Source organism: Abrus precatorius, unplaced genomic scaffold (genome assembly GCF_003935025.1).
Source record: "Abrus precatorius isolate BTA unplaced genomic scaffold, Abrus_2018 Scaffold11, whole genome shotgun sequence".
NCBI lineage: Eukaryota > Viridiplantae > Streptophyta > Magnoliopsida > Fabales > Fabaceae > Abrus > Abrus precatorius.
In genome coordinates this window covers 29,859,875-29,884,768 of record NW_020874303.1, presented here as the reverse complement: position 1 = coordinate 29,884,768, position 24,894 = coordinate 29,859,875, and the positions used below count along the sequence as shown (strand labels likewise).

General features: G+C 34.6%; 4 protein-coding genes across 12 annotated transcripts; 1 reads left to right on the top strand and 3 right to left on the bottom strand.

The window, feature by feature from the left end:
• Nucleotides 1–692: 692 nt before the first annotated feature.
• Nucleotides 693–5,916, top strand: LOC113854669 (2-(3-amino-3-carboxypropyl)histidine synthase subunit 2). 5 transcript variants are annotated; one of them, XM_027485814.1, is made up of 11 exons: nucleotides 693–818; nucleotides 998–1,132; nucleotides 1,492–1,715; nucleotides 2,050–2,158; nucleotides 2,392–2,728; nucleotides 3,023–3,092; nucleotides 3,191–3,258; nucleotides 3,694–3,809; nucleotides 3,891–3,997; nucleotides 4,661–4,800; nucleotides 5,141–5,916. In XM_027485814.1, exons 2-11 carry the CDS (start codon nucleotides 1,052–1,054, stop codon nucleotides 5,377–5,379), a joined length of 1,491 nt encoding a protein of 496 aa, XP_027341615.1. In that variant the 5' UTR covers nucleotides 693–818; nucleotides 998–1,051; the 3' UTR covers nucleotides 5,380–5,916. The 5 variants fall into 5 exon arrangements, with proteins under 5 accessions (XP_027341615.1, XP_027341614.1, XP_027341616.1 ...); XM_027485813.1 differs by having other exon boundaries at nucleotides 1,008–1,132; nucleotides 5,141–5,915; XM_027485815.1 differs by having other exon boundaries at nucleotides 2,050–2,144; nucleotides 5,141–5,888.
• A 1,272-nt stretch (nucleotides 5,917–7,188) lies between these two features.
• On the bottom strand, nucleotides 7,189–8,439 carry LOC113855241. The gene is made up of 2 exons (XM_027486794.1): nucleotides 7,892–8,439; nucleotides 7,189–7,799 (listed from the first exon to the last, which is right to left on the bottom strand). The coding sequence occupies exons 1-2, from the start codon at nucleotides 8,058–8,060 to the stop codon at nucleotides 7,564–7,566; spliced, it is 405 nt and encodes a 134-aa protein (XP_027342595.1). The 5' UTR covers nucleotides 8,061–8,439; the 3' UTR covers nucleotides 7,189–7,563.
• Nucleotides 8,440–9,829: 1,390 nt separating this feature from the next.
• Nucleotides 9,830–14,271, bottom strand: LOC113853881 (phospholipase D alpha 1-like). 3 transcript variants are annotated; one of them, XM_027484566.1, is made up of 4 exons: nucleotides 14,164–14,271; nucleotides 13,971–14,076; nucleotides 10,897–12,796; nucleotides 9,830–10,571 (listed from the first exon to the last, which is right to left on the bottom strand). In XM_027484566.1, the coding sequence occupies exons 2-4, from the start codon at nucleotides 14,058–14,060 to the stop codon at nucleotides 10,138–10,140; spliced, it is 2,424 nt and encodes an 807-aa protein (XP_027340367.1). In that variant the 5' UTR covers nucleotides 14,061–14,076; nucleotides 14,164–14,271; the 3' UTR covers nucleotides 9,830–10,137. The 3 variants fall into 3 exon arrangements, with proteins under 3 accessions (XP_027340367.1, XP_027340368.1, XP_027340369.1); XM_027484567.1 differs by having other exon boundaries at nucleotides 14,158–14,195; XM_027484568.1 differs by lacking the exons at nucleotides 13,971–14,076; nucleotides 14,164–14,271 and adding an exon at nucleotides 13,194–13,397.
• A 5,076-nt stretch (nucleotides 14,272–19,347) lies between these two features.
• On the bottom strand, nucleotides 19,348–23,714 carry LOC113854064 (phospholipase D alpha 1-like). 3 transcript variants are annotated; one of them, XM_027484897.1, is made up of 3 exons: nucleotides 23,625–23,714; nucleotides 20,148–22,047; nucleotides 19,348–19,941 (listed from the first exon to the last, which is right to left on the bottom strand). In XM_027484897.1, the coding sequence occupies exons 1-3, from the start codon at nucleotides 23,712–23,714 to the stop codon at nucleotides 19,508–19,510; spliced, it is 2,424 nt and encodes an 807-aa protein (XP_027340698.1). In that variant the 3' UTR covers nucleotides 19,348–19,507. The 3 variants fall into 3 exon arrangements, with proteins under 3 accessions (XP_027340698.1, XP_027340699.1, XP_027340700.1); XM_027484898.1 differs by having other exon boundaries at nucleotides 20,148–22,029; XM_027484899.1 differs by lacking the exon at nucleotides 23,625–23,714 and having other exon boundaries at nucleotides 20,148–22,081.
• Between the last annotated feature and the right edge of the window lie 1,180 nt (nucleotides 23,715–24,894).

Here is a 24,894-nt window from a genome sequence, read left to right as displayed (position 1 = left end):
CCATGTCACTGCTTCACGATTTACAAATTATTCATAATAGATTAAGCAATTGATAAATTCTTTTAGAAAAAATAATTGACACATTGCAAACTAACTTTTTTAAAGATAATACACTGATTAAAAAATATATCATTAATACATATGTATTTATATTCAAATTAGTTATAATTATTTTTTTCTTCTTATTATCTAATTTATAATAAACTAGTACGTTGGATTACATAATTATCAAATTAAGATTTTTTAAACAAGATTAAATTAAAAATATGAAGAGAACAACTAACTTTTAAAAACACTTTATATTATATAAATTTTTAAAATTAAGACTCAAATTATATATAAAAGTAATAAATAAATAATTTTTATAATTTAAAATAAAGAAATATTTTGAATATTGATAATAAAAATCATACTATATTATACGGGACAAGATTAAAGAGATATAATTTTTAAATCTAACAAATATAAAAAAATTCCAAAAAGAAAATTCAAGTTAAGATTGAATAATTTTTTTTAAAAATTGATTGACAAACATTTAAAATTATTTATCTTTAAAATGACATTTAAATTAAGGCTCACAAATTAAATAAAATAATTAAAGATAAGAAAATAATTAATAATAACATTAACTTGATGTTTTGAAAATACAGAAAAATAAAATAAAAGGAAGTATCGAAGTAGAATGAAGGTTCATGCTTTTCGTTCTTCGGCGCCGTACCCTAAAACCCTACATCGATTGAGAGATCCCCGCTCAACGAGAACGACGCCGTTTCAGAGCGACAACCTCAAGAGCGAGCTTCAGTGATTCAACTCAACAGGTATTGTTCAATTGACAGCCCAGATTTGACTACAATTAAAGGGCGTAAAGTTAAACCCTCAGACACAGGACATTATAATAATTTTTGCTTATGATCAATGGAATAAATAATTGCAACTATCTTACCCTCAATTTTGTTTTATCTTAAATTTTCTGGGTTTTTCTAAATGTGGTTTACAGTGACCCACAGGCAAGGAAAGAGCTTGTTTTTTGTACTGGTTGTCACCTTTGGCCATGGATTTTGAATCAAATTACGACATTGCTGCCTCTGCCCACTTCATTCACACTCACAACTTCACCAGAGTTGCTTTACAAGTAAGACCCTCTTTTTCCATTCTTCACTTCTTTTCAGCTTTGGCCTAAATTTAGAATTTTTTTAACCCCATTAGTAGTTAAGACTTGAGAGTCTACTTTGGCACTTGATCGGTTACTGCAAAACCTGAAGAAAACTGGTAATTGACGATGTATAAATTGGAAGGAATATGCAAAGCAACTGAAATACTTGTTTTCATTCCTTGCCCAAAGTAGAATTTGAGATTTGAAGGTTTCCAATATGTAGGGTTACCTTTGCAAAACAATTTGAAGCAACTTGTCTTTATCAGTACTATACCCCTGGGATGGGGGTTATTACTATATTAAGCTCAATTGCGATGATATTTTTGCGTGAATTTCAGTTTCCAGACAATCTCCTAAAAGATTCAACAAGAGTGGTCTCTGCTCTGCGCAAGAGACTTCAATCATTGAGGGAATTTGATGTCCCTGGAAGTGGGGATGAGATAGATGTTAGATTGTTTGTGATGGCGGACACGACCTATGGCAGTTGCTGTATTGATGAAGTTGGAGCATCACACATTAATGCTGACTGTGTCATACATTATGGGCATACATGTTTTAGTCCGTGAGTACTTCTTGAACGTGTTTTTTAATTTTGAATTTGAGTATATTATAAATCCTGTATCTTTCTTTCTTCATATCTGATTGTAGAGTGTAGAGATGTATTTGATATAATTATATACACCTGTTTATGATATAGCCAAGTCTATATTGGGTGTTACATCATCTCGTGTAATATGGAAAGTGCTTGACTCTCAGTTCCAAAGTTTCTTTTGGATTCAATTCAACGTCTGTGACAACACTTGGTTTCATAGTTTAATTTTCTTACATTGCTTAAGGGTGGTCGGACTTATATTCTATTTTGTATGCTTCATTGAAGTCCTCTTTTCTCTCTGCAGAACAACAACTCTACCAGCGTTTTCCGTTTTTGGGAAGGCTTCCATTTGCGAAGCTGATTGTGTTGAAAGTATGTCAAAATATGCTCAGACAAATTGTAAGCCTGTCATGGTATAACTATTTTTTTAATCATTTATGGATTTTTATTTATTTAAACAACTGAATTTTTTTATGTATGGAAAATAATGTAGCTGTGATTGTCCTCTACTGACATTTGCTCAGACTATAAACTGGACTTTCAGTATAACCATAAAGGGAATACAACAATAAACTGGACTTTCAGTGTAACAATAAACTGATCCCATATAATTTCTTATTGCTTAAATTCTCCATTCCAATTGCAGGTCCTTTTTGGGCTGGAATATGCGCATTCAATACAACAGATTAAAAAAGAACTATTAGAATCATCAATGTCCTGTAGATTTGACCATAAGCCGGAAGTTCACTTTGCTGATGTTTTGTCTTCAGTTATGTTTCCATCAAAAGATATTAAAAAAATAAATGGGCTTCAAGAACCAGCTAGTGGTTGCAATGGGGCAAGTGGGACTATATATAGCATTGGAGGATTGACTTGGAAATTACCTGAGGGACAAAGAATGGAAGACTACTTGCTCTTTTGGATTGGACAGGATGATTCGGCTTTTGCAAATGTTGTGCTCACTCTCAATGCCTGTGAAATAGGTTGATACTTACCCTTTCCTTTCCGAAATTTGTCCTATGTGTCTCTGTATTTTTCTGATTTTCTTTCCATGCAGAAATAGGTAAACAGATGCCAACTTTTTAGTCATGCATCTCGAACATAAAGGATATATTTTGGGAAATGAATCTCCCCCAAATTATTGCATCATTTGAAAATTTCTTTTGTACCTATAGCATGTATCTGGCATACTGAGAATTTGAATGTTTATTTACTTCTTTTTCTGCTATAGTTGTTTTTGTCAACCACAGTTTAAATCACAATGCTCTTTATTTTAGTTAGATATGATGCAAATGAAAATCGAATGGTAACAGACTTGTTTCAACAAAGGAGGATTCTTAAGCGGAGGTATGTTTCCCAATATAAACACACTACTTAGTGTTGTGTAAGCCATCAAGCCATCATATGTTTATAAAAATTTCTAAGTTCAGAAGATGACTATGCAGATATTACCTGGTGGAGAGAGCCAAGGATGCTAATATTGTTGGGATTTTAGTTGGAACTCTCGGTGTTGGTATGTTTTACTGTTAAAGATTTTGGTTTTCTAGCATGCTTATTCCTAAAGTAACACGAGTGACAAACTTGTTTTGTCATGTACCTTGTGAAGCATAGTCATAAATTTCAGGAGTACAATTGATTTGAATGTTGTTCTCAAGTGAGAATGGGTCTAGAGAATGAAGCCTTATGTTTACTAATCTTGAATGAAACGAGAAGAATATATGTTGAGGAACATTATTCTGTGAAATAAGACATCATTTGATTATTGCCTGTGTTTACTCTGAATATTGAATTACATATGGATGGATCATAGTCTTAATCACGGTTAGGTAGATAGCAGAAATGAAAAACAAATGTGAAACCTATCTCTCCAGCCTCTTATTATAATACATCAGTAAATAATTTATTTTCTTGTTTTTACAAGAGAAATGAGATTTGCATATTGATGCAGCTGGTTATCTACATATAATAAATCAAATGGTGGAGCTCATTACTGGGGCAGGCAAGAAAGCCTATACGTTGGTTATGGGAAGACCAAACCCAGCTAAACTTGCTAACTTTCCTGAGGTGAAGTTTGATTCATTCTTAGTATATACTTTGGCCTGCCTTTATATCTAAAACTTGCTAACAGAGTTTGACTTTCATCAGTGTGATGTTTTTCTATACGTCTCGTGTGCCCAAACTGCTCTGCTGGATAGCAAAGAGTATCTAGCTCCAGTTATTACTCCCTTTGAAGCAATGATAGCTTTCAATAGGTACACTATCATATTTGAGAATACTTGTATACTGGAAACTGTCTCTTTGCTAGTGTCCTTCTCATTGATTGCTGTTAGTTTTATGTAACTTATCTATTTTTAATTTATTGTAAATTTGTAACTATAGTAATTGGATAACATCTTATACCATGAAAAAGAGGAATAATCAAATATTCTATCTAGGGGTTGCTAACTTCCATGTAAGCTTGAAACTTTTTTTAACTCCCAGAAACTTAAAATTCATTTAATTTGTTTTGCATGAACTACTAAATTGTAATATCTTTTCTACATTGATTATCACATAACTACTTTTGATTTGTAGAAATCTTTGATCTGGTCACTCTGTTCTCATACTCACCATCACTTTCACTGAGTCACTTGTATGCAGTCAAATGCATTGTCTTTGATTTTCCTGTATCTTGGTAGAAAACCAATTGTGTTTTATTCTTCATTGTTTGGCTTTATTGAATACTCATCGCTGTGTCTTCTACATGCTTTCTTTCTATGAAGATATGTGGGGTTTGGAAATTTCATGACTCCAAAGTCCAAACATATCACTGAATAAAAATATTTTGACTTTTATGGTTCCTCCATGGACTACAGATGGATTTTGATACATTGATATATATTATACCTAATGATACTGTGTTAATCTGTTTCCAGGGGAAGCCAGTGGACAGGAGCCTATGTAATGGAGTTTGGAGATCTAATTAATTTGCCTCAAATTGAAGTTGGAGACCAGGAAGAAGAAGCACGGTTTTCATTCTTGCAGGGAGGATATGTTGAAGATTTTGAAAATCAAGGTAGTTTCTATTCCTTGCTTATATGTTTGCAATTAAATGATAATTAGGGAGGTTTTATCATTCTGAGATAATAGAAAAACAAGTTGGTGATGTGGTTATTGAGATTGGACAGTCTGCATGAAAGAAAATTTCCCTTTGGAGACATTTAGTTCAGTTGTAATTCCACCATACATATTGGAACATCGAAAGGCATGGGATTGTGGGGTTTTGTTTATATATAATACTGGTAACTTAAACATAGCAAATATGAATGGTATTCTGTTGTTTATTCTGTGTTACCAAATAAGGTCATTTTTATTCAATTTCATTTCTTTTTAATCACAAGTCTGTATTTCATCAGAAAATGTTGAGGAAGAAAGAGAAGCTCTGGCTTTAGTCAATGCAACAGAGAAGGCACTGCAGTTGCAAAATAAGTGTAATTCTCTTATCAAAGGGGATGCTAAATCAGGAGCTGAATTTTTTGCAAATCGATCATATCAGGGTCTGAATATGCCCAACGAGAACACCTCTCCAGAGCCATATTTCGTAGGACGGAGAGGAAGGGCATCTGGGTATGAGGATGAGAAGAGCAAACAATGAAATTTGTGACAGCCTGCTGAGAGGGACGGTAAAGGCCCATGGATGTGGGAGGACTGACTCCGTGATGTGGTTTTTTGCTTGCATTGTATAGAATGAGAATTAACAAGGTCAGTGTCTGACAGGGAGAGAAGAACATTATTCCTTGACGGTTGTCTGAGCCTACTTGAGCAGTTAATGCATTTTGGCTGGAAAGTTTGGTGAAGCACGAGTTTCTTAATAGCCTGCGGTTGTACATCTATTCAAAAGGATTTGAAATGTCTTTAGCAAGGTTGCTCCATGGCATGACGGAATTTGCAGCTGTTGTTACCTTTTTTTTAGTCACGGATATGTCTTCCTACGTTTTGTCCAACTATGCAGGAACGATATAGAAACACTATCACGTGCAGAAATTTAACATATTTTGCTTTCTCTATTTTAGATTAGTCATATACTCTTTCACTGTTTTTCTCTTCGCAGTTAACGGAGAGGAAGAACTATAGTTATTATTAATGCCACTCATATTAATATTTCATAATATTATCTTTCCTCTGTTATCTTCAATGCACGTATTTAAATTGTGGGGGGAACAGAAACTCGAGACTTCCTTTGATCCCAATCTCTGTTCAACACGTTGATGATGGACTTTTTCTGAAATGGACTATAAAGGAATGAATTTGGGCGCTTGGCAACAGCAGCAGGGTGAGAAAAACAAGTTCATAAATTTGACAAAATCAAATTGTATTAGCAAACATTAATTTCCATGTTTGGAAGTTTTAACAATAGCCAAATATATGACATAAGCAAACGTTGAATTCTAGGGGCGAGAATTCATGGATAGAAGTTTAGATTAACATTCTATAATCCAAGGTCATAATCAATTTCATACCATTATCAAGTTTAGTCATACTTTAACTGTTTGAAATTAAGAGCAACTATTAAAAGATACTGTAAGTTGAAAATTTCTTAATACCTTGGTTATGTCATGTGTTCAGTGGCAGTAATATTGATTATCCGATTATGATCGAAGAAACCTTAATATAAAAATACAATAGTCGAATTCGAACACGTTGATTTTGCCGATTGTTGACTTTGGATCAGGATTCTTGCATTCTTTCAAAAGTCAAATGTTAAATTTCAAATAAAACTTGAAAATTTCTAATATAGGTCCTAAAAGGTGGCAAAATAGTATTAATTTGTTACATCACACGCGCACTGGTATAACAAAGGCTAAATTATATTAATTTTGTGCATTAAACAATTCCATTAAAGCTTAACTTTACGTACATGACTGCTCTTTCCTGCATTATCATTTATAGTTTTCGGCAAATCAGTAAAAGATGGATACTGAAAATGACTAACTGAACAATGAAGTAATTTATTCAAAACAAAAATTTAAAATGAAAAAAAGTGACTTTTAAATGACATACTCTTATTTTTATGTATTTTTAAAAGTAATTATGTTCTAGTTAAGTAGAATTATTATGCATAATAAATTTTTTTACTGAGTATTTAACATAGTTATATTATTAAATTTTAAATTTAAGAATATAAATTAAGCTAAAGTAATTATACACTAATTAATTTACATGTTTAGTAGTTTTATGAATAAGTTTTCAAATTAATTTTATTAAAGAGACCACCTTATCATATCTATTTTTTAAATAGAATAAAATATAACTTTTTTAATTAAATATCAAAATTTTTAAAATATTAACTTAACTCTTTTAATAAATAAATAAATATAATCTAACTTAATTATATAGATTAAGCCACATCTCTTGACGAGCTATTTGTCTTATTTCATCTCTTGATGTAATTTTCAAGATATAAACAAGATTATCTTTAATTCACTAATTCATTTTAGAATTGAAACAAAACATAGCAATCAGTAATACAGATGTAAAAAGAGCTTTAAAATATATAACATAAGCAACAAATGAAACTTAGTTTAATTAGAGTGGTTGGAAGTGGGTTGATTCCGAAGAAAACAAAACTTCTGCCCAATATTTTGTAACTCAGCGAAATAGCAGGGGTTGGGTTGGACAAAATCGAGTATGTATTTACATCCACAAGAATACCCAAGATTCTTCTAGCACTTCACCACAAAATTAAATTTCAAAATTCAAAGCCAAATAAGTAAAAATAAAAAGCAATCATGAGAACATTGTAAGTGCCAACAGAAATGTGCAGGGTTGATCTAGAAGCCTAGTAAGAGCATTGAATTCTATGCACTCTATCCCTCAAAATCCCGTTATACAAAGCGATTCTGTTGGCCGGCATTCCACTAGTTTCCGAGGTTTCTTGTCTGCAGTTGTTTGATACTCCGTTTTGCTTCCTCTGTTTCTCTATGCTACCCACCTCACTCGTTTCTCTTGATTCCTTCACATTATCAGCAAATTGAACTTTCTTCTTCTTTTTCTTTCTCTTCCTTTTCTTTTCCTCTACTCACCATGCCACACAATCAGAACTGAATATTTGTTATCACAACAAAGAATTTAGGTGAATGAAAAGAAGGGGAAGTGATTTAATTTACCTGAATACAAGCAAGAACGTAGAGTCCCTTTGTTAGAGTCATGGAAATGGGAATTCCAGTGAATTAGAAATGATGGGGTGGTCTTTTGGGTGGAGAAAGCAAGATAAAGGACAGTGCTTGACACAAGCATGGCTGTGGTAAGAACAAGACCCTGTGAGATAGAAGCCATGTGTTGAGAAACAGAACAAGCAGGGGAAGGAGCTGTTCTGGGATTGTGATGTGAACAAGAAATATAAAAATATTAAATGAAAAGGAGTTTGAAGAATTGTGGATTATGGAAAGATGGTGGAGGAAAAAAAGATGGCAGTAGTTAATTGGTGGTTGGTGTGTGAGTATCTTTCTAGATTTCTCTGATGAGATTTGGAAAATGGAAAAGAAAAGAGAGAGAGGGAGAGAGGGAGAGAGAGTTTGGGTGTGGATGGGAGTGTTTGGTTTGGCTTTTGCTTTATAGTTAAAGGAAGAAGTTGGAAGAAACCAAACCAAACCAAACCAAACCAAAGGATGAATGCGGTTGCGGTTTGTATTCAGCTTGCTTTGGTTGTCTTGTGTGGAGACTGAGGTCACAGTCAACCACCACAGCCTTAGCATTCAGTTTGGATTAATTATGCAAAGAATCTGAAAATCACTAACTTTGATTTAGTTAACAGTGGTTAATTGCAATCATAAAAAAGTATGACTTGAAACGAAATATTTTAAAATCTTAAAATATTCATTTCAAAAGAATTGTACGTAACCATTATTTTGAAGGACTGTAAAACTACCGAATGAAGATAAGAAAACGTTTTGACGTGATAAAACAAAAGGCTTAATGGTACGGTAGCCATTAAAACGGGGTATAATAAAGAAATGATATTTTGTAGGAATATCAGTAGTCGAGTACGTATTTTCCAATCTGTTTGCCAAATTAAGTTCTCACAAGTGTGTGACTCAGAATGATTAAGTGTCTACGAACACTTGTGTTGCCATTATATCATAATCATAGGACTATGACAGGAACGTTGAATTAAGTCTGATATAAGACATTTTTGACGCGTGTGAAGCGAGTAAGGACAACACGTTATCCTAACCGTGCAACCGAGTGTAAGGTGTGTACGTGGACACTGACCGTACTAATATACCCCAAGCCCACGGTTCTAGCACTCGGTGATACCTAACATGAGCACACACTTGTACCCTTCAGTTATTCTAGAACTTATATTCAGAAAAAGCAAAATCCAATTTGTTAAATTTTAATATGTAAGAATATTAAATTAGTTTTCAGATTCAAAAAATGGTCTACACGTGTTGTTTTGCATATTATGATACATGGGCTACTTGGAGCCAGCATGTCAATTATATATCATTGCATACTCCTTTTAATAGGAAAAGAAATAAATTAAAAGAAGATAAAAGGTGTTCCTACTCTTTTACAAAGCAAAACCCAATCATAATATGGTGCTTACTAATTGCTTCATATGTCATAAAGGACAAAGCACACCAATCTAAATTAAAGAGGTCCACATCAGTCATTAAATTAACATGGCATTATTAATAAGTAATTGAGTCAAGTGATATAGATAAAGTTTTTGGATTTCAACTTTTGCAATATAAAAAGTTCTTGTTAATATTTATAAAATTTTGTGAATAAATTATCTGTACGTGGCCTTCAACTAATTTGATAAACAAAAGTTTACTCGTCATATATAGTTTTCATGGATATTGATTGATTGAATATTTTTCCGAAATTAAACAAGGAAAGATCATACGTACGTACTTCACATGCACACAATCTTAAAATCAGCTACACGTGTTGAGTGGTCAAGTTAATTTCATATTTTCTTGAAATGAACAGAATATTGGTCGAATATCTCTCTACTTCAGAGAGGACATGTAAGATATATGACAGCAAAAAGCAAAAGATTCACTAAGTAAAGATGGAGAAAAGAAATCAATTTTTTAAAAAAAATTAGCTACACGTGTTGAGTAGTTAAGTTAATTTCATATTTTCTTGAAATTAGACATTGGCAAATGAACAGAGTCCACATAGAAATTCTACAAACAGCAACATCAACTATATATCCAACAGAATCAAGTTCAATCTACATATCCCAGAGAAAAAGGATAGTGTCAGAACAGCAAATACAAGAGGAACATTATTAAGAAACCTCACAATAAGAGTCAAAACATGTTCACAGGACCGTTACCATTATTACATACTCTGACATCGTAAGTAGAACAACATCTTATGAACAAAGTAGAAAATGAAACTAAGTAGTGAGGATGGGGGGCAAGTAATCAACTTTGTTGCCAAGGACACGAGCCTTGGTGTCAGGGAAAAACTCAAAACCTGGAAGCTCTGTGACTATTCCTTCGCTTGAAATTCCAATAGGATACCGGAGCAGGTGTCCAGGAAGGTCATGCTCAAGTGACTCACTAGAATAGAGATCCCAATATTTGTCAGCAATCTGATTCACCTTCCTTACACATTCTTGACTTTCTGGGTGGAGGAAAGAGTCATGAAGCATGCCAAGGTGCTCATACCACAATGACATGCGCAAACCATGAATCTGTCCCCTTGCAGGCTGCCTAGTAGCCAAATGATATGGTTGATAGGCACCCATGGCTATCTCAGAGTCTCTGGCACCATCCATTGATCTCTGGTTGATGTTGGCAGATCCAATGATTATGTATTCATCATCAACTGCACAAAAAAGTTCAATCACTTTATGAATTTTTACCATTAAAAATATTTTATTGGAGTCAGAAAGAGGGATTTTGTAATGTTTATTGGCTTCTTTTAATGCATTTCAAATTTGGGAAAAAACCTCATGAAGAAAGAAAACAAAATTCTCTGACTTTCGCAGTTATGGCAATGTTTTTCTTAATGAATGATAATGATAATGGAGTTAAAAGAATGATTCCAAATCCAATAAATGGATTCAAAAATAAATCTAGATTATAAGCGAGGTCTTTGTTAATTGTAAGATTGCTTTCACAAAATAAGCCAGATTAAATCAATGACATACCTATCATCATCTTGGCATGAACATAAATCATGAAGCGCCGGGCCTCTTGGGCTCTTATATAATCTGTATCAGGTTCTGGTCTTTCTGAGGGCTCATACTCTCCTTGTTTCTTCACCTCTCGATTACCAAGGCAGAAGAATGTCAAATAGTTACGAGGGTCTTCCTGAATTCCCTTGGCATTGAGTGCCTCAATTACATCCTTGTACATCATATCCATTGTTCTCCTTTGCCAGTCCAATATTGCCTGAACTGATGCACTTTCGGGGACACCCTCTGGCCACATTGGAACCACAACATACACACTGAACCTTTCTCCAGCTTCAATCTTACTAACAATCTTAAGTGATAGCTCCTTAGGGATTAGATGCAAAGCTCCAATGTCTTCAGGCTTGATACCATCTGGACTCCAAGCAAAACAGCTTCCAAGGAAATATTGATTTTCAATATAAATGAAATTCTTTGCACGTCTAATAGCATTAATATAACCATCTTGAATACTACGATCTATTATATTATCCTTCCCACTAACAAGTCCCGCTTTCGCAGCTTCTTCAGGAGTTTCTGGGAACCCAAAAGCAGCTCCACCATCAATAGATCTAAATAACTGAACGTTCCATGTCTCATGATCATCAAGGTAAGTTACTGGGGATGGGGGAATGATGACATCTTCAAGGTCTCTTAGTGGAATAAGTAAGTCCTTTCCACCTTGCTTTCTCCATCTCTGCTCAAAGTTGAACAAGACATCCCAAGCAATGGGTCCTTCAAGCCTAGAGTGGATGTCATGCCAAGGTTCTCTTGGACCACCCTTTTGTATGGAAGAACCAGCGAAGTTTGGCTGATGAAAATCATCATGATGTGCTGTATCCAAGGTTCTAAAAAGTGAATGGAATTGAGTGTCATATCTTCCATCACAAAGGTCAATACCCCCTACAAAACTCACAATTCTTCGCTTATCAGGTTCTCCACTCGGCAATTCGCTGTCCACGACTACAATTTTTTGGTGATGCGTAAACATGGCAGAAATTTCTAAATCCTGAACAATGCTTCCACCATCATCAGGATTGCGAGGGCATAAAACACAATGCACGTCAGTGCCGTGAAAGTACCGGTCGGTTTCTTCATCATGAGTGGCCATCAACCCATCTTTTTTCAACAAAGGAACCGATGTTCTATCATCCCAAACAAGCATCAAAACCCTTATACCTTCACTTGCTTTTTTCTTGAGAAGTTCGCCAAGACTTGTATCTCCTCCAGGCTTTGGCCTTCTAGAATCCCTTACCAACGTAATCTCAGTATAAACAGACCAGCCGGTAATGTATATTAAGTGTTTTGCATTATTGATTGCATCAAACACATCCTCCCAACATCTGTGAGGTTTGTAAGTCTGGCCTCCAGCAAGTGGTATTCTAGGCACAAAATTGTCAGGCACATGAGCATCTTGGTATAGAGAAACCTTACATCCTCTTCGTTGGGAAAAGAAAGTATAAGGAACTCCAGGAAATTTAGGACTTCTAATGCCCAGAGCCCAGTTGCGGTCTTTTGAAACATCAAAATATTGCAGCTTCACGTGGATCTTGGAATGCCCATGTATTGGGTTTTTATGCTCATCCAATATTTCAACCCATCTATCAATTTCTTCACCACCCAAGATATCCTCAACAGGCACGTATGCTCTTCCGATTAAGGTCGCCCCAATAGGATTATCATCTTTCACTGTGAATATGATGTTTGAAGCCATATGGGCACAATAAATGTGAAAGGACTCGTACCATCTTGGATTAGAATGCTCCTTCTCTAAAATTCTGGTCCTCCCCACTCGTGCCTTCTCTAGATCAATGGTTGCGTATAATTTAGTGACACCTTTTCCAAGACCAACAGTCTCCTCGATGTTTTGTACGATCTAAATCAGAATAATATATATGGAATTAGACATGCAAGTGTTAAGAATAATGTACATGGGAAATAAAGGTGCAAAGTAAAACAATTGGATATTATCTCTGCATCACGTGTGTATGTGATAATGAGTAATCTACCGTAGCAATATGGATAGGCAAAGGCCCGCAGGCCCCACAAAAAAATGAATATGGCTTATCAAAGGAATAATTGAAAAGGCAAAAACTTCAGTTCATTCTTAAAAAGATTCCACCATATGCTTCGATCAAGATGATAAGCTCCAGGATGTTTAATATAAGATTTTGGCGGAGAAAATACAGCATAAATGTGATAAAAACTTAAACTTATTGAGTTAAAGACAAGTTGGATGAACAAAAGGTTATTTTAAATTTTTAATTGAATACCAAAGGGGCAACAAGTTGATTCATATTAAGGAACCACTGAAACACAGTTTGCAGTCAAAATATGTCTCCAGAAGCCTTGACTGTATAATAACTATCCTTTCACAGATGCAAAATTTTATATGGTTAGTGATTATCTAAATGAATAGGAAGTATTAAAATAATTGAAAGCTCTTCAACAGCTTCACATGTTGTACCTATAAATGTGTGTGTTAAGACGGATTAGCTGCTTAAGAAATACATGGGCACTAGAAAAGAATGGGTCCCTAAAATTGGAGGTTTGTGTAACGTCCAAGGACAACCACTCAGTCCCCTTCCTCTTAAACTTTATTTTTATATTAAAAAAATAAAATAAAACTTGTCAATTTTCTTTCCATGTAATGGAAGAAACCCTTTATCCTTCCAACCAATTCGGCGATTACTATACTACCATCCAAGAAATTTGTTGGTTGAAGAATTTTGAGAACAGTCGAAAAGTGAAAAAGCTAAAAGTCAAAGAGCACAGCACATTTGAAAAGCCAATTTTTTTGTTTGAAAGAATGAATTTGCTAAAGCAGATCAGAAAGGGATTTTGTCGATGATCTGGGATTGAATTCACCATTGATGACAGAGCTGAGCAGAGACAAGTCCATAACAAGATTAACACTAAGCTACTGTAGTAATAGTGTGCTAATATCATAATTATCGAACTAATCAGGTAATTACAAGAGAAAATATAGCTATAATAGTGAAACTGAAAGTGAGTTAATTGTGTATGAATTACGATGATAAAAAGCACACCTTGGTTAAGATATTAGAAGAACCTGTCTTGAGCTTATCAACCTCAAAGATTGTGGCGTGGAGAGTTCCATGCAGCAGAATTTGAGCCATCACTTAGCTAACGAATCTACAACAATTCACACAACACATTATATTCAATTTAGAATTTGAGACGAATTTAAAGAAAGGGGATATGAAAGAAAGAGACTTTAACTCTTGCAGAACAGAGAGATGAGAATGAATGTGAAATTGAAGAAAGGAGCAACTTTGTAATATATAATAATATTGTCACAGTAGTTGGCAACGCAATGGTTCATTTAAGTCAAGGCCAATTCTAAATTGCCAAATGGCATCATAATCTATTCAAACCTGTGCAAATGATTACGCCCCCGCTCAAACTTACCCCACAATTACACTTCTTTCTTCTTTCTTAATTACATTTCATTTTCTTTAAGAAATTATTGATATATGTAATAAGTTAATCTATTTTGATATAAATAAGTTGCTTTGCTTATGATATTTTTTCAAAAAATTTTGTGACACTAAGCAGTTAGTATTATGAATAATTAATTTTAAATTTCTACTATTGATTCTGAGACTTTAGAAAATAAAACAAATAATTTAAGTGAAAATTGATAGTGTAGGTGTTTAAAATATTATTTTATTTATTATTATATTATTTAAAATTAGTTGATGATTTTAACAATCTAAGAAAAAGTATCTTTTTTCATTCACAGTACTTAACACAATCAACATATACTAAGATTAAGTTAAAGATATATATAGATTTATATAGACATTAATTTTTAATTATCTATTAAACTTTGCAATTGTTGTTTTACCTTTAAAAAAATTATAGGTTATGTTTTTAAAACATTATAACAGTGGTATCAGAGCTACTGGAAAAGTTTGGTAGTGTGAAACTGCTATCTGAGAAAGTTCTGGCTAGGAAAGATTTGGTATTTAAGAGTGTCTATAGTGACCCACCTCTCTTTCCTGGAAATTTTTTGGTGTGTTAGTTCATGGTCTACCTGTGTTATTCCAGTAGACAATACTATTCATAGTGAGAAGTGCATAAGTCGGTATAATAAAGAGAGAAAATATGGCAGCAAAATATGAGATAGAGAAATTTAATGGGAGTAATTTCTCCCTGTGGAAATTGAAGATAAGAGCAATTTTGAGAAAAGACAATTGTCTTGATGCAATTGAAGGCAGACCTGCAGATATTTCAGAAGAAAAATGGAGAGAAATGGATAACAATGCTGTTGCCAATTTGCACTTAGCATTGGCTGATTCAGTATTATCCAGTGTTGCAGAGAAGAAGACTGCAAAGGAGATTTGGGACACACTGATCAAGTTGTACGAGGTCAAGTCACTTCATACCAGAATATTCTTGAAGAGGAAACTCTACACTCTTCGAATGAGTGAGTCCACATCAGTAACGAACCACATCAACAATTTGAATACGCTATTTGCTCAGCTTACAGCCGCATATTTCAACATAGTAGAAAATGAACGTGCGGAGCTTCTACTCCAGAGTTTACCAGATTCATATGATCAACTCATCATCAATATAACAAACAACAACATTATCGGTCGTCTATCCTTTGATGATGTTGTTGGAGCAGTTCTTGAAGAAGAATCCAGGAGAAAGAATAAAGAAGATAGACTGGAAAATTCTAAACAGGCAGAAGCATTGACGATGATGAGAGGAAGATCAATGGAACGTGGTTCCAGTGGGAGCCAGAATCATGGTAGATCAAAATCTCAGAGAAGGAAGAACCTCAAATGCTACAACTGTGGCAAGAGAGGGCACGTGAAAAAAGATTGTTGGAACAAGAAGAGTGGAGGAGGGAATAATATTGAAGCATCAACCTCTCAAGGTTGTGTTGCAAGTACTTCAGATGATGGTGAAATTCTATACAGTGAAGTAGTAAATTCTAGAGGCGGAAGACAACTCCATGAATGTTGGATATTGGATTCAGGTGCAACTTGGCACATGACTCCATGCCGAGATTGGTTTTCTACTTATGAACCTATCTCAGGAGGATCTGTATTCATGGGAAATGATCATGCCCTAGAAATTGCTGGAATTGGTACTGTCAAATTGAAAATGTATGATGGTACCATTCGAACAATTCAAGGGGTACGACATGTGAAGGGTTTGAAAAAGAATCTATTGTCCATTGGGCAATTGGATGACCTCAAGTGCAAGATCCACATTGAAGGTGGGATCATGAAGGTAGTTAAAGGCAATTTGGTAGTGATGAAAGCAGAAAAGATCATAACCAATTTATACATACTTTTGGGAGATACGTTGCAAGAAGTAGATGCATCAGTTGTAATAAGTCAAGAAGATGAAACACTGATGTGGCATCGTAGACTCGGTCATATGTCAGAACGAGGTCTGAAAATTCTTGCAGAACGTAATCTCTTAACAGGGCTCAAAACGGTAACCTTACCATTTTGTGAACACTGTGTGACAAGTAAGCAGCATAGATTAAAGTTTGCCAAAGTGACTACAAGAAGCAAACACATACTGGACTTGATTCATTCTGATGTATGAGAATCACCGGAAGTATCCATTGGAGGAGCAAAATATTTTGTATCATTTATTGATGATTACTCCAGGAGATTGTGGGTGTACTCAATCAAGAAGAAGTCAGATGTGTTTCCAGTATTCAAGGAGTTCAAAGCACAAGTAGAACTTGAAACTGGGAAAAGAATTAAGTGCTTAAGGACAGACAATGGAGGAGAATATGTAGATGGTGATTTTCTAACATTCTGTAAGCAAGAGGGTATTTCAAGGCAATTCACAGTGCCTTATACACCTCAGCAGAATGGTGTAGCAGAGCGGATGAACAGAACTCTTCTAGAAAGAACAAGAGCTATGCTAAGAACAGCAGGAGTGGCTAAATCTTTCTGGGCAGAAGCAGTGAAAACTGCCTGTTATGTAATAAATCGATCACCATCAACAACAATTGGTTTGAAGACACCAATGGAGATATGGAATGGAAAGCCACCTAATTATTCTTCATTACATATATTTGGATGTCCTGTGTACGTGATGTACAATTCCCAAGAAAGAACAAAACTGGATCCAAAATCCAGGAAATGTATATTCTTGGGTTATGCTGACAATGTTAAGGGGTATCGCTTATGGGATCCCACTGCCCGCAAGGTTGTTGTTAGCAGAGATGTAGTCTTTGCAGAAAATGAACTGCAAAAGGAGCAGAAAGATGACAGTACTACCAAAGACACTACTTCAGTAGTGATAGAAAGGAAAGTTAAAGAAGATGACAACTCTGAAGCAGACAAGAATCAAATGATGCCAATGATGGAGAAACTCAACAAACAAGACGTGAGATAAGGAGACCATCTTGGCACTCAGACTATGTGATGGCAAGCCACGATGCATATTGTCTTCTAACAGATGAAGGAGAACCATCAACCTTTCATGAGGCTTTGAGGAGTTCAGATGCTTCATTATGGATGACAGCAATGCAGGAAGAAATTGAGGCCTTACATAAAAACAAGACATGAAAACTTGTTGAACTTCCAAAAGATCGAAAAGCCATTGGTTGTAAATGGGTCTATAAAATCAAACGAGATGGTAATGATCAAGTGGAGCGGTATCGTGCAAGATTAGTGGTTAAAGGATATGCTCAGAAAGAAGGCATTGATTTCAACGAGATATTCTCTCCAGTTGTTCGATTAACCACAATCAGAATTGTTCTGGCAATGTGTGCTGCATTTGATTTACATCTTGAGCAACTTGATGTAAAGACTGCTTTTCTACATGGAGAACTTGAAGAGGAAATATATATGCTCCAACCAGAAGGTTTTGAAGAACAAGGAAAAGAAGACTTGGTTTGCAGGTTGACCAAATCTCTGTACGGTTTAAAACAGGCGCCAAGGTGTTGGTACAAGAGATTTGATTCCTTCATTATTAGCCTCAGATACAACAGACTGAGTTCAGACCATTGTACGTATTACAAGAGGTTTGGTGATAATGATTTCATCATTTTGTTGTTGTATGTGGATGACATGCTGGTGGTAGGCCCCAGCAAAGATCGAATTCAAGAATTGAAGGCACAATTAGCTAGGGAGTTTGATATGAAGGACTTAGGACCAGCAAACAAGATTTTAGGGATGCAAATACACCGAGACAGAAAAGATAGGAAGATTTGGCTCTCTCAAAAGAATTATCTTCGTAAAGTCTTGCGGCGCTTCAATATGCAAAACTGTAAGCCAATCTCTACCCCACTTCCTGTCAGTTATAAATTATCCTCAAGTATGTGTCCTAGCAATGAAGCGGAGAGGATGGAAATGTCTCGAGTGCCGTATGCATCAGCGGTGGGAAGCCTTATGTATGCCATGATTTGTACTAGACCAGACATTGCACAAGCAGTGGGAGCAGTCAGTAGGTACATGGCAGATCCTGGTAGAGAGCATTGGAATATTGTAAAGAGGATCCTTAGATACATCAAAGGAACCTCTGATGTTGCATTATATTTTGAAGGATCAGAATTTATTGTGAAGGGCTATGTTGATTCAGATTTTGCAGGAGATCTGGATAAAAGGAAATCTACTACTGGTTATGTGTTTACACTTGCTGGAGGAGCAGTAAGCTGGTTATCTAAGTTACAGACTGTTGTGGCTCTGTCTACTACAGAAGCCGAATACATGGCAGCTACTGAGGCATGCAAGGAAGCAATCTGGATTCAAAGGCTATTGGAGGAACTTGGGCACAAACAGCAAACTACTACTATGTATTGTGATAGTCAAAGTGCTTTGCATATTGTAAAGAATCCAGCTTTTCATTCCAGAACAAAGCACATAGGTATACAATACCACTTTGTTCGTGAAGTAGTAGAGGAAGGTAGAGTGGATATGCAAAAGATTCACACCAAAGACAACATAGCAGACATAATGACAAAGCCAGTGAACAATGACAAGTTTACATGGTGTCGATCCTTGTATGGCCTATTAGGAATATAAGCAACATGTAATTGTAATATATATATTAGTAATGTGTGTGAAGATATGATTAGCTTAATCATAATCTTCAAGTGGGAGAATTGTTAAGTAAGAAGTCCCACATCGGTGGGAACTTCAAAGGCATGACCCCTCCTTTGCTTATAAAAGGGCAAGGGGTCTTACTAATCAATCTATCCCAAAAATCATCTTTTCCTTATATCTTTGTATTACACTGAGATCTTGTACTCGGTAGTAATAGTCTCCTATTTTGAGGAGTAAATTATAAAGTGAGGATTAGTAAAATTTTTCTTTTGTGATAATTTTATATTGCATTTATTGGCTCTTATTTTCTCATCTCTTATTTTAGTTGTGTATTATTATACCGTTACTCTGGTTCTAACAAAGAAAGCACGTTGAATTGTTGATAAGAAAAAGCAAACATCTGCACTTGAATTGTTGATAAGAAAATGAAAACATCTGCATGAGATCATTACTAATATATATGAGATTGTTCACTCAAACACAGTAATATACAAAGTAGTATGTTATGTGAATGTGAGCAAAGTACTAACATGAAACTAAGTAGTAAGGATAGGTGGCATGAAATCAGATTTGCCCCCAAGAATAGGAGCCTTAGTGTCAGGGAATAATTCAAATCCTTCCAACTGTGTCACAGTTCCTTCGCTGGAAATGGCAACAGGATAGCGAAGCAAGTGCCCAGGAAGATCATGCTCAAGTGGCTCAGTAGTATAGAGATCCCAATATTTGTCAGCAATGTCATTCACCTTCTTTATGCATTCTTCACTTTCAGGTTTGAGGAAGGAATCATGAAGCAAGCCAAGGTGCTCGTACCACAATGACATACGAAAACCATGAATCTGATTCCTTGCAGGCTGCTTGGTAGCCAAATGATAGGGTTGATAAGCTCCCATTGCAACCTCAGAGTCTCTTCCACCATCCATTGATCTTTGGTTGATGTTGGCAGACCCAATGATTATGTATTCATCATCAACTACAAACAAAAAATAAGTTTATCACTAAAAATTCAATTTTTCCCTAGATATTATAACAGGACAAGTTAAGAACTATGAAATAGTAAATTTTTTACGTTACATTTTGTAATATCTTATTAATTTCGATAAGAACTTGTTATATAATGGAGATAAATATGGTTTTAAAAATGCAGATTATAAGTGAGGATTTTGCAACTTGACTTACCTATCATCATCTTGGCATGAACATAAATCATGAAGCGTCGAGACTCTTGGGCTCTCATATAATCTGAATTAGGTTCTGGTCTTTCTGAGGGCTCATACTCTCCTTGTTTCTTCACCTCTCGATTACCAAGGCAGAAGAATGTCAAATAGTTTCGAGGATCTTCCTGAATTCCCTTGGCTTTGAGTGCTTCAACAACATCCTTGTACATCATGTCCATGGTTCTCCTTTGCCAGTCCAATATTGCCTGAACTGATCCTTTTTCTGGGTAACCCTCTGGCCACATTGGAACCACAATATACACACTGAACCTTTCTCCAGCTTCAATCTTACTAACAATCTTAAGTGAAAGTTCCTTTGGGATCAGATGCAAAGCACCAATGTCTTCAGGTTTAATACCATCATCACTCCAAGCATAACAACTTCCAAGGAAATATTGGTTTTCAATATAAATGAAATTCTTGGCACGTCTAATAGCATTAATATAAGCATCTTGAACACCACGATCTATTACGTTATCTTTCCCACTAATTAGCCCAGCTTTGGTAGCTTCTTCAGGAGTCTCTGGGAACCCAAAAGCAGCCCCACCATCAATAGATCTAAATAACTGAACGTTCCATGTCTCATGATCATCAGGGTAAGTTACTGGGGATGGGGGAATGATGACATCTTCAAGGTCTTTCAATGGAATAAGTAAGTCCTTGCCACCTTGCTTCCTCCATCTTTGCTCAAAGTTGAACAAAACATCCCATGCAATGGGTCCTTCAAGCCTAGAATGGATGTCATGCCAAGGTTCCCTTGGACCACCTTTTTTTATTGAAGTACCAGGAAAGTTAGGTTGATGAAAATCATTATGATGTGCTGTGTCCAAGGTTCTGAAAAGTGAATGAAACTGTGTATCATATCTTCCATCACAAAGATCAATACCCCCTACAAAGCTCACAATTCTTCGCTTATATGATTTTCCATTTGGCAAAGCACTGTCCACCACCACTATTTTCTGATGATGAGTAAACATGGCAGAAATTTCTATATCTTGAACAACACTTTCACCATCATCAGGATTGCGAGGGCATAAAACACAGTGCACTTCAGTGTCATAGAAATAATTCCCGGTGTCTTCATCATGAGTAGCCATCAAACCATCTTTTCTTAGCAAAGGAACCGATGTTCTATCATCCCAAACAAGCATCAAAACCCTTACACCATCACGTGCTTTTTTCTTGAGAAGCTCACCAAGTGTTGAATCTCCTCCAGCTTTAGGCCTCCTAGAATCCCTTACCAATGTAATCTCAGTGTAAACAGACCATCCAGTAATGTATATTAAGTGTTTTGCATCATTGATAGCATCAAAGACATCCTCCCAACATCTATGAGGTTTGTAAGTTTGGCCTCCACCAAGTGGTATTTTAGGGACAAAGTTGTCAGGAACATGAGCATCTTGGTATAGAGAAACCTTACATCCTTGTCTTTGTGAGAAGTAAGTATAAGGAACTCCAGGGAATTTAGGACTTCTAATGCCTTTACCCCAGCTGCGGTCTTTTGAAACATCAAAATATTGCAACTTCACATGAATCTTGGAATGTCCATGTATTGGTTTTTTATGCTCATCTAATATTTCGACCCATCTATCTATTTCCTTGCCATCCAAGATCTCCGCAACAGGCATGTATGCCCTTCCAATCAAGGTTGCCCCAATAGGATTATCATCTTTCACAGTGAATATAACATTTGATGCCATGTGGGCACAGTATATGTGAAAGGATTCATACCATCTAGGATTGGAAATCTCCTTTTCTATGATTCTGGTTCTTCCCACACGTGCTTTCTCTAAATCAATGGTTGCATATAGTTTAGTAACTCCTTTTCCAATACCAACGGTCTCCTCGATGTTCTGTACAAGCTGAATCAACATTTGAAGTAGCAAAATATTATATAAGAAGTTCGTTCATTACAATTTCCAATCAAGACACGTATGAAAGTAGTAAAATACTATATAATCACCGGCATATATAATACTAAGGAATACGAGGTCTTAAACATTATTCGAAGCTCTACAACAAATACACAAGTCGTATCCAGATGAAATTTCTTCCTTTTTGTTTTTTCAGAAAATAAAGACGCTTATGCAACAAATACACATGCGTTTTCTTTTTGGTCGGGCTGCAACATGGTTCAAACCATAATATTTTCTTTTGGAAATCTAAATCGATGGATCATTTGCACAAAATAACCTAAAATTCTAAATTGCATTGTTTGAATAGCTTAAACCTCTTTGTTCTGATAATCATTTTACCACTTTCGAATGCCAATAATCAAGAGTATAAAACACACACATATATATATATATATATCACTTTGTGTGATAACAGAACAACTCTCCCTAAACTTTTCTCTTTTCTTTTTTACAAAAATATCAACAGTCAATTTTTTTCCATGTAATAAGAAATATAAAACTAAATGATTAATGCAAAGATAAATAATCAATAATATTATAAGAAAAATTAAAGTGAAGAGACATGTATGTGTATGGTGAGAAAGTGAATGTTTATCAATTAGTTATTTGAATTCAAATATTTCATAATCATAACTCACTTCATATAAATGGTGACTAGATTATCAATTTTTAATTTTGGTAATTTAGACATTTTATCACTTAAAAAATTAAATATTGAAAAAATTATCGATTAATAATATAATCTTACTTGAAACAAAGATGACAAATGTCATATTTTTTGTTAAAAAAATATTAATACTAAAACTATAAAAATTATTTACTTCTTATTTTTAAATAAATAAATAAATATTAGATAAGTATATTAACACTTTATTTGAGCTATATGATTGAATAGAAATTTAAAAAACAAAAAAATTAATGAGATCCACCACTTTAATTTTCCCTCGTAATAAAGAGAAATGGGTGAGTGGGGACTCGGGAGGACGTGGGAAGGGGAGGTAGGGGTGTTTTTTTTTTTTCTTCACATTATATTTATATTAATTTTTATTTAATATAAAAGATATAAAAATTAAAATTAAATATTTTAATAAAAGTTTATTTTTTATTAAATTAATTTTATTATTATAAATTTTTCTATATAATTTATTTTTTTCAATCCAATTTCTCTCATATTTTTATACAATATAAACAATACATCTTTTTGACCTTTATTTCTCTGTTTAGTAATATTTCTTTCTCCCTTAGTTTTTCATTGTAAGAATCAGTGCCAGATTTCTCGGGGGTTTTCTAAATGATCTGGGATTGAATTCGCCATTGAAGAAATTAATGTTTGAGTTTGAAGGTTAGGGACGCAGTAAAGGCAGTGGCAGAGATAATGAATTATACACATAAGAGCACTAAGATCAACACTAAACTACTCTAATAATAATACTAATATCAATAAATTAATCCACTAATTATATTACAGTAATGAGAAGTTTAACAGCAAATGCAGGCTGAAAAACACCAATAAAGAGGGAAACCTTTGTTAATATATTGCTACCACCATGCTTAAGCTTATCCACCTCATAGATCGTCGCGTGGAGGGTCCCATGCAGCAGAAATTGCTCCATCGCTTACCTACAACCAACAATTCACAGAAAGCTACCACCAACATTAGAAAAATAAGCACTTTCCTTAGGTGTAAATTGATTCTCAGTTAGAGGAAAGATGTACACTATGTTTTGCACACATAACAAATATGAATTATATTTATTAATTCAACAACAACAAGAAGAGAATGGGAAAGACATATACTAACTTGTGAAGTGCAGAAAGATGAGAGATATTGAAGAAAGTAGCAGCTATATACTGAAGCAAGTAAGCAATAGTTCACAAATTTCATCATCAATTGCCAATTGCCATTTGCCATTTGCCATTTGCCATTTGCCAAATGAAATGATATATCATATCATGTCATTCTCTACTTTTAAAAAAGGTCTATATGCAACTGATTAGTCCTTTTAATTATCTAATTAACATTCGGGGTTAAAATTTTCCCTATAATTAGTGAGTTTCAAGTGTTCTGCACAAACATGAGTGGTAGGGAGAACCATAGCATCACAAAGATCTGTTCCTTGTTCAAAACTCACCACTGTCACTACGAGGCATGAACATGGTATGAGAGTGACATTTGTCGTTGTAGAAACTATTATACACCTTTTCAAATTGAATCAATAATGCATTTGGCCACTTTCAAAATGGTTTGGTGGTAGTGGTAGGCCCATTTAGCAAATATCTTCATAATTATATGCTCTTAATCAACTATTTAATGTATGTGATTAGAGTGGAAAAAATTTTCATTTCTCCTTAAATAACGTATTTTAAGTTATAGAATTTTATTTTATTTTTGCATTCAATAAGCATGCGATATTTATTAAAAGAAAACTGTTTATCTTTATAAAGGGATTAGGTGAAAACTATTCCACATCTCTTCTAGTGGAATCAATAGTTATCCTTAGCAATTTTCAAAATAATGATTATATCGGTGGTAATGGATGTACCAAATTAAAATTATTGGTGGTAGTGGTAGGGTCCATGTCATTGAGCAATGTTCATAGTTCATTATATAGTCTTAATTAACACATTGATTATATAATAATGTCAAAGGTTTTTTCCAATTTTACCAAGTTGCCCTAATCCTCTCTCGCATGTTTAAATTTCATGAATTACTTATCTTGATTATATAATAATATATAGATTGTTAAGATTATATTATTTAAATATTCTTAACCATTTATTAAACTGTAAATC

Excerpts from the sequence above, each read along its gene's own strand:
- LOC113855241 (XM_027486794.1), bottom strand. The coding sequence starts at position 8,060 with ATGGCTTCTATCTCACAGGGTCTTGTTCTTACCACAGCCATGCTTGTG. Across the intron at positions 7,800-7,891 it reads ACGTTCTTGCTTGTATTCAG|AGGAAAAGAAAAGGAAGAGA; the intron begins GTAAATTAAATC and ends CATGGTGAGTAG.
- LOC113854064 (XM_027484897.1), bottom strand. The coding sequence starts at position 23,714 with ATGGAGCAATTTCTGCTGCATGGGACCCTCCACGCGACGATCTATGAG. Across the intron at positions 22,048-23,624 it reads GTAGCAATATATTAACAAAG|CTTGTACAGAACATCGAGGA; the intron begins GTTTCCCTCTTT and ends ATGTTGATTCAG. Across the intron at positions 19,942-20,147 it reads TCATGCCAAGATGATGATAG|TTGATGATGAATACATAATC; the intron begins GTAAGTCAAGTT and ends TTTTGTTTGTAG.
- LOC113853881 (XM_027484566.1), bottom strand. The coding sequence starts at position 14,060 with ATGGCTCAAATTCTGCTGCATGGAACTCTCCACGCCACAATCTTTGAG. Across the intron at positions 12,797-13,970 it reads CTTCTAATATCTTAACCAAG|ATCGTACAAAACATCGAGGA; the intron begins GTGTGCTTTTTA and ends ATTCTGATTTAG. Across the intron at positions 10,572-10,896 it reads TCATGCCAAGATGATGATAG|TTGATGATGAATACATAATC; the intron begins GTATGTCATTGA and ends TTTTTTGTGCAG.
- LOC113854669 (XM_027485814.1), top strand. The coding sequence starts at position 1,052 with ATGGATTTTGAATCAAATTACGACATTGCTGCCTCTGCCCACTTCATT. Across the intron at positions 1,133-1,491 it reads TCACCAGAGTTGCTTTACAA|TTTCCAGACAATCTCCTAAA; the intron begins GTAAGACCCTCT and ends CGTGAATTTCAG. Across the intron at positions 3,810-3,890 it reads AACTTGCTAACTTTCCTGAG|TGTGATGTTTTTCTATACGT; the intron begins GTGAAGTTTGAT and ends GACTTTCATCAG.